The following is a 12,342-nucleotide window of genomic DNA, read 5'->3' as shown; positions in this document are numbered from 1 at the left end:
GTCTTGTCTTACCTAAATAAATTGAAAATGACGTCGTGCGTGTATCGAAAATGTACCAATTATGACCCGAAAGTAAACAAAACACATGAAATCTCTTACCACATGTCTTGATTGCAATAAATACCTCGATTACTTACATTTTCAATTATTTTTTCGAACAATCTGGAAAAAATCGAATTTTCGTCATAGCTCAGGCGAAGAAAGAGAACAGCGATACGATTCGACGTTTAAAAATAGAACTGTCTCTTTTACGTAAATGGTTTTTCGTATCTTTTGTTTCACTCATCTGTCAAATTTGTCAATGTCTGCAATTTTGAATTTGAAAATTGTTCGGAATAGATTTAAGCCGGAAAATAGTATGGACGTAACATATCTGTATAAGTACAATATCATTGGATCTTAAAAACACATTCCTCGCAACACATCTCTGGTGGAAACGCAGCCTAATTGGTGAAACTATACAGATTTGCCCGGCGCGCGGCGTCGCCATACGACATACGTGCTTGTTGATTCTTTTGTACTAAGGACTTTGGGGCTAGTATATTATACAGTGTACATAAACAGATAATAGGGAACATGCAAATATATTTATGAAAATTTTGCTATTAAAATGTTAAAAAATATAAAAGAATGGCCACTGCAAGGTTAATATTTTATATAATATTGTTTTTCTACAAAAATTACGAATTTAAAGTAACTTGAAACTGAACGGATTTCAAAACACCAACCAGCGTTCAGTCACGTCACACCTGCTATCCCCGCGTTCCATTTAGCGCTAAAACGATCAAAACGCTCAAAATCCCTCTTATTTTAAGCGTTTTGATCATTTTTAACGCTAAATGGAACGATCAAGTGATGCCATTGTCAATAATTGTCAAACGGTAGTGACGTCATACAGATTAGATCCGTTTTGGCGTCAACATTTAAATTGTCAATTTTAAACCCCATTTTTTGCAGTAAATTCCAGTGTTTTAATTTTTTTAATATACTTGTGGTCTATTCTACATGGAGTTCTTTAAAATAAACACAAAAAAATCGCATCCCTATTCTGCCCTATTCTGATAATGATGGTGATGATCAGGTATTAATCTACATTGTACAGCAATACGGAGGTTCCCGGTATAATTACAACTGTCTGCCGCATGATGGATGCCCCTGTCAATAACTCCGAACCTGTACGTGTACGTCCATTGTGGAATATCACCACTCACAAATACTAATTACTTCTCAATAGGATATGATTGCATATCGTATTAATAAATGTACAAGTACGAATGAAGAAAACATGTCAAAATAATCTAATTACGATACAGAAAGCTAAAAAATAAGAAAATATTGGAGTATGACCTGTGATTTGTCAATATGAACAACTGTGTAAGACAGTATGTGGCGCACTAAACCCTATCTTTTTACGTATCCTTAGGGTCGTAACGCAACGCGACGAGGCGAGGCGCGGCGCGGCATAAATTTGTATGGATTTTACAGATTTCAATTGCGCGAGACGTCTTGCTAAGCTGTCAAATCCATATAAATTTAGAAATGAATCTACGCGTCGCGTTGCGGTCTGAATCAACCCTTATCAATAGGTCATAGTATGACGTAACTCATACATGGCACAACGTAGCTCTGTGTAAATGAGCGTGCGCATCGTAGCGTGGCGTAACAATCGGTATCGCGACATAGGGTGTAGTGGTCCGTAGCGTCGCGTAGCCCTCGGAAGCGAAGGGCTGTGAACCGTAGCACGCGGCGTAGCGATCATTGCGAAGCGTAGTGCTTCGTAGCGTACCGTAGCGCGTCTGCGGCGTGCCATAGCTGTCGGTAGCTTAGGAACGCGGCGTAGCGATCGTATACTAATTTATGCCGCGCCGCGGCTCGTCTCGCCTCGTCACGTTGCGGCCTGAATTGACCCTAGGGTTGATTCAGACCGCAACGCGACGCGTAGATGCATTTCCAAATTTATATGGATTTGATAGATTCGCAAAACGTCTCACGCAATTGAATTTTGTCAAATCCATACAAATTCGTACCGCACCGCGCCTTGTCGCGTTGCGGTTTGAATTGACCCTATCGGAGCGTGGTGTAGCGCGTCGTATTATGACACAATGTGACACTACATTACGCGGCGTAGCGATCGTAGCGAAGCGTAGTGCTCTGTAGCCGTGGTGTAGCGAGTCGTAGCATGGCTTTGCCATTGCATACGAAGAAACTGATTGATGGGCAGTTGACAGATCTAATTCATTTGGTCGAAATATGTCGGCTGCGTTTGACGTAACGCGACCAAACTACTACCTAGTTTGGTCGCGCTACGTCAAACCCAGCCGCCGTCCGCCATCTGCCTATAACAGCCATTCCCAATATTTGATCTATCTCTGGTTTTGCCCTACTAGAGATAAGAAATACCTCACATTAGACGTTAGAGACATATATTTTATGTTAATTCAATGTTAGCTGCGATCGGTTGTATGTCAAACCAGAGATAGATTGAATATTGGGAACGGCCGTAAATCAACTTCTCTGATAGTACAAGTATAGCTCTGTTACTAACTCTTCTTTATACCTACCTACCTTCAGTATTAAAAAAGCAATAGAGAATTTCATCTCACCTGTCAAAAGTATCCTTCGACGACTCGCTGGCTTTGGACAGTCTTCTCTCTCTCCTGTCCTCCGGAGACTTCTCCGGCGGCAGCCTCAGCTCCTTCTCCGATCTGCTGCTGCTCCGGGACCTCTTGTCTTCCTCCTTGGTCGTCAGGGGGACGCTGCCCTGTTTGTCATTGCGTTTCATCTCCATATTACCAGCATCGTTCCTGCTTTGTTACCCTGCGACAAAAGAGAAAGGATAGTTTAGTATTTCGTATCTATCAAAATGTTTCCTTAAAAAAAATAGTATTTATTAAGACTTTGCAATCTCTATTAAAGCCCTTTTCAATAAATGGACTATTCGACATCCATACTTCCATATACTTCCATACTAATATTATAAATGCGAAAGTGTGTCTGTCTGTCTGTCTGTCTGTCAGTTACCTCTTCACGTACAAACTGCTCAACCGATTTTGCTGAAATTTGGCATGGAGATACCTTGAGTCCCGGGAAAGGACATAGGATAATTTTTATCCCGAAAAAATGTACGGTTCCCGCGCGATAAACGAGTTTTGGCGCAACGGAGTTGCGGACGTCATCTAGTAGAATATATTTAAATCTTTTAATTCGAGCCGGTAATTCCTGAGATTAGCTTTACAATATTAGTATACAAGGTGTAACAAAACTAAGTGATGATACTTCAGGGTGTGTATGGGTCATATTTGTACTATTATCTATTCTGTGGTCACATGCAGTATTGAGTCCAGTGTCAAAGGAGCAGCGCTAAAAGAATAACTTTTTTAACTTTTGTACGGGCAAATTCCTGAAACTGGGGCTCTTGCCCATACAAATAAAAAAAATCTGCCAAGTGCGAGTTAAACTCGCGCACGAAGGGTTCCGGTGTGGGGAGTATTACTATTACCATAATCCAAGTCGAGCCGAGAGCCAAGCGTTTGTTCTTATTGTGGTATATTGTATAGGCATTTTTAACAATGTGCAGGTACACGCCTGACAACATCCATAGTCAAACGGACGTCATGAAATATAACATATTCTGTATATCAATTATATTGCGCCTGAAAGAATTTTCATAGCATTTTTTGTATGTCAGACAGTAAGGATGGCGTTCGGAAGTATGCCATATTTTTATATTATTTTTTTATTATCTTTTGAGGTACATCGCTTTTCTATAGGACGTGGGGCAATTTTAATCCTTCTTCTTTGTGTTTTTTGTATGGGAACCCCCTTAATTATTTAATTTATTTAAATTTTATTATTGATTATTAAAGTACAAATATAACTCGTCCGTGGGAGAGACATGCTTCGGCACGAATGGGCCGGCTCGACCGGAGAAATACCACGGCCTCACAGAAAACCGGCGTGAAACAGCGCTTGCGCTGTGTTTCGCCGAGTGATTGAGTTTACCGGAGGCCCAATCCCCTACCCCCCTAGAAATGCCGCAGTTGAAAAACAATTTGTTACCCCAGGAGGGTACCAACTGCGTTGGAGAATCCCTCTCTGGACGTCCAGGCTCAGGAACTCCTGGAACTGAACGTGGACGTCCAAGGCTACCCCTCGTATTCTGGGGAGGGCAAAACTGCGCTCCGATCTGCTCGGGGCAAGAGCAAACACACAAAGGCACCCCCCTCGATATTAAACATGGACTTTTGTAATATCAGGGGATTACACTCCAACCTTAATGCTGTCCATTACCACCTTGAGACGGCAAAGCCGGCTTTGCTCTTTTTAACCGAGACGCAGATATCATCTCCGAGTGACACATCATACCTTTCCCACCCAGGGTATTACCTCGAGCACTCCTTTCTACCCAAAGCTGGAGTGTGTGTGTATATCAGAGATGATATCAGCTCTCGCCGCCTCAGCAATCTTGAGGTCATGGACCTATCAAACTTATGGCTCCGCATAGATTGCGACGACCACCCTCGCGTCTATGCGTGCCTATATAGGTCCCAAAGTGGTGACCCCGAGACGGACCGACTCTTGGAGTACCTGCAAGCTGCTTCAGATTTTGTGCAGCAGCAGATCCCATCCGCAGAGATCATAACTTGGCAACTTTAATGCCCACCACGCCGACTGGCTCAATTCCAGTAAAACTGATCATGCGGGGAGATCTGTCTGCAACTTTGCCCTTGCGAACGACTTGACACAACTGGTTGCTACGCCTACGCGAATCCCAGATGTGGATGGTCAGAATCCTTCCTTGTTGGACCTCCTACTGACTTCAAATCCTGACGACTACCAAATATCCGTAACCGCACCACTTGGTTCATCGGATCATTGCCTTGTTAGGAGTTCTGTGCCACTTACGATGGTGTTAAGACAGCGCGCTGTTAAATACCGTCGTGTGTGGCACTACAAGTCAGCAGACTGGGATGGGATGCGGTCGTTTTTTGCATCCTATCCTTGGGGGCACGTGTGCTTCTCGCCGGATGATCCCGACAACACTGCCAACTCTGTTGCCGATGTGGTGATGCAGGGAATGGAACTTTTCATTCCGACCTCTTTAGTGCCAACTGGCGGCAGATTTCGTCCCTGGTCTGGTTCATCCCCCAAAAAAGCTTCTCACCGGAAGCAGGAGGCTTACCAATCCTGGGCCAACGCAGTGTCTGCTCGGGATTTAAATACCAGCACATATAAAAAGGAGTACAACCTTGCCTCTAGGTCCCTCAAGAAAGAGATTACTCGGGCAAAGCAACAGCACGTCAATAGAATTGGCAAGAGACTCGAGTGCGTCCCCTCGGGAACCCGTGCATTCTGGTCTCTGGCCAAAGCTATTGAAGGAAATTTCTGCAAGCCAACCCTACCATCCCTACACGTAGGAAATGGATCGTTAGCCCAAGACGCAAGGGACAAAGCCGATCTTCTGGGCAAGCTCTTTGCGTCAAACTCGACCCTGGATGACGGGGGGCAGAAACCGCCGACCATACCGCGATGCACGAGCATCATTTCGGATATTCGGTTTCATCAGCGCTCAGTGCAAAAAGCCCTCTTTTCCCTTGATATCCAAAAGTCGAGTGGGCCTGACGGAATCCCGCCTATTGTGTTGAAAAAGTGTGCTCCAGAGTTGGCTCCGGTCTTGACGCGTCTTTTTCGGCTCTCCTATTCCAATGGCATCGTCCCGGCTTCCTGGAAGACAGCCTTGGTGCACCCGATCCCCAAAAAAGGTGACCGCTCAAATCCTTCCAACTACAGACCAATCGCTATAACCTCTCTCTTCTCAAAGATAATGGAATCCATTATCAATAGCCAGCTTCTTCGATACTTGGACGGCCAGGGATTGCTAAGCGACAAACAATACGGATTCCGTAAGGGTCGCTCGGCTGGTGATCTCTTGGCATACCTGACTACTGAGAGGCATTGGGTGTTAGTTTGGACATTGCGAAGGCCTTTGATCGGGTTTGGCATAAAGCGCTGCTATCAAAGCTTCCATCATACGGGCTGCCCGAGAAATTATGTAAGTGGGTCACTAGTTTCTTAGCAGACAGAAGCATAAAGGTCGTAGTTGACGGCGAATAAACGGAAACTCAGTCTGTTAATGCTGGTGTCCCTCAGGGCTGTGTGCTATCGCCTACTCTATTCATACTGCATATCAATGACATGTTACAAACCAACGGCATTCATTGCTATGCGGATGATAGTACAGGTGATGCTGTATATACCGGCTCCCCTAATATTTCTCGGCAAAATGTCACTGAGAGTCGAAACGAACTTGTGTCTAAGGTGGAGAATTCATTGGAGAAGGTCTCTGAATGGGGTAGACGTAACTTAGTCCAATTCAACCCCACCAAGACACAAGTCTGCGCATTCACCACTAAAAAGTCACCAATGGTCGTTTATCCTCGTTTCGAGGGCACATCTTTAACCATCTCCCCTAGCATTGAGATACTTGGCGTCAACATATCGAGCGAAGTCCAGTTCCGATATCATCTTGAGGGTAAGGCCAAAGTAGCCTCGAAGAAGCTTGGTGTTCTTAACAGAGCGAGACAGTACTTCAGCCCGGACCAACGCCTACAACTCTACAAGGCGCAGGTTCGGCCTCATATGGAATATTGTTCTCATCTCTGAGCAGGGGCGCCAAAATACCAACTGCTCCCTCTGTTTCGTATCCAACGAAGGGCTGCTCGAATTGTTGACTGCCATAGTGTTTCAAACAGCTTGGACCCCCTGGAGTTACGCCGAGATGTAGCTTCACTCTGCATCCTCTATCGGTTGTATCACGGGGAGTGCTCTGAGGAATTGTTCGGAATCATACCACCTGCAACTTTTCGCTATCGTCCCACGCGAAAAACATACCATCCTCATCACCTTGATGAGTGGCAGTCTTCCACAGTGCGTTTTTCACGTAACTTTCTGCCGCGCACTGTAAAACTCTGGAATGAACTGTCACCAGCAGTATTTCCGGACCGATACGACCTGCAAACCTTCAAGAAAAGAGCGTATTCCTTCTTAAAAGGCCGGCAACGCACCTGCAGCTCTTCTGATATTGCGAGTGTCCATGGGCGACGGTAGTTGCTTACCATCAGGTGACCCTTTTGCTCGTTTGCCCCCTTATTTAATAAAAAAAAATAAAAATAACTGAGTATTTCGTGAATATTTTAAGTGCCTATGTGTTGCAGTTATTGATATCGAGCAAAAAATAGCAAAAAATTACGTTTGTTTTATGTTTGTATATCTCTGGTTTTGTCCTACTAGAGATAGGAATAGCTCGCAATAGACATTAGAGACATATATTTTATGTCAATTGTGAGCTATTCCTATCTCTAGTAGGACAAAACCAGAGATAGATCAAATATTGGGAACGGCCGTTAGTAATAGGGTTCTTACCCTTTGGGTACGGAACCCAAAAATTGCACTTTCAGCGCTGCTACTTTCACAGTGAACTGTATTAATTAGGAGAAAGACATCGTAATTACGCACCCTAAAGTATTATCACTTAGTTTTGTTACCGCCTGCAGATAAATTATAATATTATATTATAAACTAGTGTACTAGAACACCTCCACCGTATCAAGTACTCTGCAGAGGGAATTCCCCGGGGAGCCTTACTCCAGTACTTATAGTCCGGGCCAACTTAAACATTAATCAGCGCGATATTGGCCGAGCGGTGTTAGGTTACGCCTCATGAACCTCATGGGTTTGAAGCACTTGTGATAGGTCAACATTATTATCATTATTTTAATAATATTATTATTATTGTGCTTAAAAAGGTTGTTCATTAACCCTCGATGAAAAATCTGTCTGTTATAAGTTAAACGTGTTCACCTTTCTATCTATTAAATCATGAAAGTTATTACAAGAGTAAAATATATTACTGCTTTTCATTTTATGTGTAAACTAAATCATTCCAGTTTCCCGCAAAAAAAATAGACCACGGGAAATTACATTTACGCAGGTAAAGAATAGACTCTACTATACTTAGGTCTGCGCCAAACCACATAAAAATAGGTATCTCTTTAGTTTTATAATATGAACGTGATACATGATTTTATTTTATGTTTCTACCAGTTTCGAAGTCTGCAATATCCTGTGTTTGAGAATATTCGTATTCATTTTGATCCGGTCAACGGAAAACCGAACCTATATACACGCTATCTCGGTACCTATACACAAAACTTACCTACATACACTATTATAAAGTTGATTTTGTTTCTTTGTTTGAACGAGCTAAACTGACAACTGCAAAACCGATTCTTATGATATTTAGCACTGATATAATTGGACGCTGTTAAGCATTCGTGTACTAACCCACAAAAAAAATGTGTATTCAGTTATGAATGCAGTTATGTTTTTAGATGATTTAGAACAAGACTGCATTCAAATTTTAACAACAAAAAAATGTGGGTTAGGACACTAATGCTTAACAGTGATCATATAGGGTAGACCACAGAAAAGGACATAACAATCATTGACATTTTGAACTCCAACTACGTTTTGGATGTAGCCGTGTTTTGTGCGCGCAATAGTAAAACCCTTGTTAACTTTGCGCAATTTAAAGTAATTTAATAAATAATATCCTACTTCCTCTCTATTGTGTAAACTATACCTGTGCTAAGCCTCATCAAAACCTGTCATAATTATCATTTAGCACTTTCGGAGATAATATCAAAAAAGTCGGTCCAGTCGCTTCTTAAAATTTCTTTCCATTGAATTTTGAACTGGGACATGATGGATAACCAAGTTTACCATCATAATTATTTCGCAACGTTCATAATCACGTTTATTTGTCCATCATTTGCAAACTTAGAGGGTCAGTATTATATTATCATGATTGATGGCCAATAATTTTGACGCTGATCTTCCCATTGATCATTATAATGACAAATGATGTAGCTAAAGCCGTTTAAGCGCCGCTAATCTCTAGCCACATGCCTTTAAAATGATTTGTAGTCATTGAGGCTGGATTTATATGCGTTCGCGTGAACGCGCAGTTTGACGTCTACACCGCGAGATAACAAATTATCTAACGATTTATTAAATAGCGACGCGGATACAGTTGCTTGTGATCAGAGTAGTAACCACGTGTTCGGGTGGAATCATATTATACACTATACAGTATACAGCCTACAGCCTTTAGAGGCATCCGCTGACAGGGTCGCGGTTGTGTATTCCGCGTATCCCGTGGCTCTGCCTTAAGCGGAAGAGTAGGAACACCGTTGGGGTTTTAGTGGGTATGCCCGGGCGCGGCCCTCCGCCCCCAGGGAGTCCCACATACCCCGGTAGCCCTCCCCAGACTGCCGGGGATGCGTAAACGCATTTCCCCAACGACAAAAAAAAAAAAAAAGGTGGTAACAAAAGTAAGACTCGACGGCAAAAAGCGAAAACGTAGTTACCCACACCCACGTCATTTTTTTATTATTACAGATCTGGAGTCCAAAAAAAATTTCCCGTGGATCTACGAGCAATAGAAAATTTTGTACAGCGTTGGAATTCACTGAAATTGAGGCAATTTCTATATACTCTATTATGAAGTTACAACAATTTTGCTTTATAGAAAAACACTTGATTTGATGTTGCCCATACATTTATTTGAATCATTTACAGCGTTTTATCATAATATAAAAATAATATTAATATGTGCTTTTGCTGTAACCCACAGAAACGGATCTCAAAAGTAACTTCTGGTAGATTTTACTTATTTTTATCGATAGAAGATAATTATACACATAAATGTTTAAAAAATGGTGCACGTAGGTTTAATGAAAAAGGAGATATTTTTTTTTTCTGAAATCTCAAAAGGTTTTCGGCTCTGGTGTACATTTTCCAATTTGCGTTATACTACGTTTTCGCTTTTTGCCGTCGAAGTGATAATACTATAAGGTGTGTATGGGTACCCTATATCAAGTTCGTTGTGAAAGTATCAGCGCTGAAAGAGTTACTTTTTTTCACTTTTGTATGGGACGTCATGACACTAGGCGCTTGTCCATGCAAATCACAAAAAAAAATATCTTTCAGCGCTCGCGCTGTTACTTTTCCTCAAATCAAATTAATACAAACCATTTAGGCTTTGTATCTATTATTTTGATCTAAGGTGTGTGAAGGTGTAAAAAAACTAAGTGATAATACTATAATTATTAGTTTTGTTACACCTTGTAAATCGTACCTTACCCTAGCAAACTTATCTCAGTAACCCGAGCTATATTTGAGCAGCCTAAAGTATAAGAGTAACTTCATTGTATTATATTTCGAGCCTTAATACATAACAAACAAACTTTAGTACAATGTTATATTTCCACTATTTAACAGGGACATTTAACAATAGTGTGTTGGGCTAAAGTGTGGTGAGGGTATAACAATTATAGTTAGATGGGAGGGGGTGGCGGAAGTAGGTCGGTCCTTGACCCCACAGTGAATCGATTTTGATGAAATTTTGTGTGATAATCAGATGGTCTAAGTAAAGTTAACCGGGGAGCTAGTAAATAATATATTTCGTTTTTATTCAGGTTGTTACGTATCGTCGTATCCTACGAATAGGGGCGCCCTGCCCCTCTATCATGAGCTCTTAAAGCCAGCCAGAATACTGACTGGCTCGCATTTTGGTACCATGACCTCTATTTTCCAGCCAGTCAGTGGTCACGTGACACAAAACTCACTTCTCCATTGTTAACTGAGTAATAATTTCGTATCATTTGGTATCATGACAACACTTCTGACATAAGCTCGCTTGCTTTTACGTCAAATACAGCAATTCAATAAACACCAACCAATGAGTAGCTTTTACTGAATAGTTTACATTTTAGTAATTTTATTACATACTTTTTAGTCTTAAATTATATTGCTATTTAGTTGGTTAGTTACTTAATAAGTTATATTTTAGTCTATAGCATATATTTTAGTGAAAATAATTCGTTATTAAAACCAAAAAACTAAACATTCGAAGTGTCCAAATTTTTGGAAAACGATTAAGTATTCTCAAGTTAATCACGAAGTGATACATAAGTAAAGACGTAGAGACCTTAGTAATCCATTTAGTGTTAGTGAGGTTTCAGAATAATAACATAAGTGAGGTGTAGTATATTAGTACAATATACCTATATGTCTAGTCAACAATAAGGTTTGCATTTGTGCGATGAGCTAAGACTGCATTGATTTAGTACACAAGAAACACATACAAGGTATAAGGAACACAAGTGTTGTGTATAATTACTGTAAAACTAGTATGAATTTTCACCAAAAACCTACAGGTACAATCTTATAGTTGCATTGTAGGTTTTTGTGTTATTTCACAAACTATTTCCTTGTAAACCTGAAGTATTTTGGTATATGCATGATAAACACTGCACCAAAGAGGTAAATTCAATATTAAGTACTTACTTTTAACAAGAATTTTCAGAACACAACCTTTTAAACTTTAGATGTATGTATAACATGCTCCGGATAAACATTGATACACCTAAACTAATAGAAAAGTTAAATAATTGATAATATCATAGAATCACAATTAGCTCAATTCTCATATGAGCACTTTTTCATTTATAACTTCTTCTCTTGACTACAATATGGTATTATATGATGGGAATAGTGTAAATCACTAAATTTTACTCAAAAACAAAAACCTACATTATAGTACTTTTCCAAAAAAGACTTACTTAATAAGAATTGCATAACAAACATATGGAACTTATTGTTCATAAAACATAATATTATCATAGGAACATATATTATTATGTATTAAGTACCAAAAATACTTTTGTACTTACCTCAATAATAATAATAAGTAAGTATTAGTTTTATATTAAATTAAAACTTAAAATACATGAGGACTTACTATGTACTTCTTAGGAACCTATCTTAGGAGCATTTCGTACAATCTTTTGATTGCAGTAGGTCTTTGTGTTATTTCACAAACTATTTCCTTGTAAACCATGCATGATAAACGCTGCACCAAAGAGGTAAATTCAAAGGTATTACTTTCTCAATAACAAGAATTTTGAGAACACAACCTTTGAAACTTTAGATTCATGTATATTCACGAATAAATATTAACACACACACATACACCTAAACTACTAGAAAAGTTAAATCATTGATAATATAAAATCCAAATTAGCTAAATTCTCATATGCACTTTTTCATTTATAACTTCTCTTGACTACAATATGATATAATATACAATGGGAATAGTCACTAAAACTCAAAAATATAATCCTACATTACTTATAGTACTTTTTTCCAAAAAGACATAACAAAAATTGCATAACAAACATACTTATTGTTCATAAAACATAATATTTTCATTGGAACTTA

At 40.0% G+C, this 12,342-nt stretch overlaps 1 protein-coding gene across 1 annotated transcript in view; it reads right to left on the bottom strand.

The window, feature by feature from the left end:
• The window catches only part of LOC121735971, a 102,665-nt gene that overhangs the window by 41,463 nt on the left and 48,860 nt on the right, over positions 1 to 12,342 (bottom strand). Inside the window, exon 2 of the mRNA XM_042126980.1 lies at positions 2,604 to 2,817. Coding sequence (XP_041982914.1) covers positions 2,604 to 2,788 — 185 coding nt within the window. The 5' untranslated portion in view covers positions 2,789 to 2,817. The remainder of the gene's footprint in view (positions 1 to 2,603; positions 2,818 to 12,342) is intronic.

The sequence above is a fragment of the Aricia agestis genome, chromosome 18 (genome assembly GCF_905147365.1).
Source record: "Aricia agestis chromosome 18, ilAriAges1.1, whole genome shotgun sequence".
NCBI classification, from domain to species: Eukaryota; Metazoa; Arthropoda; class Insecta; order Lepidoptera; family Lycaenidae; genus Aricia; species Aricia agestis.
Note: the sequence above shows the minus strand (reverse complement) of the source record. Positions and strands in the feature narration are given on the sequence as shown.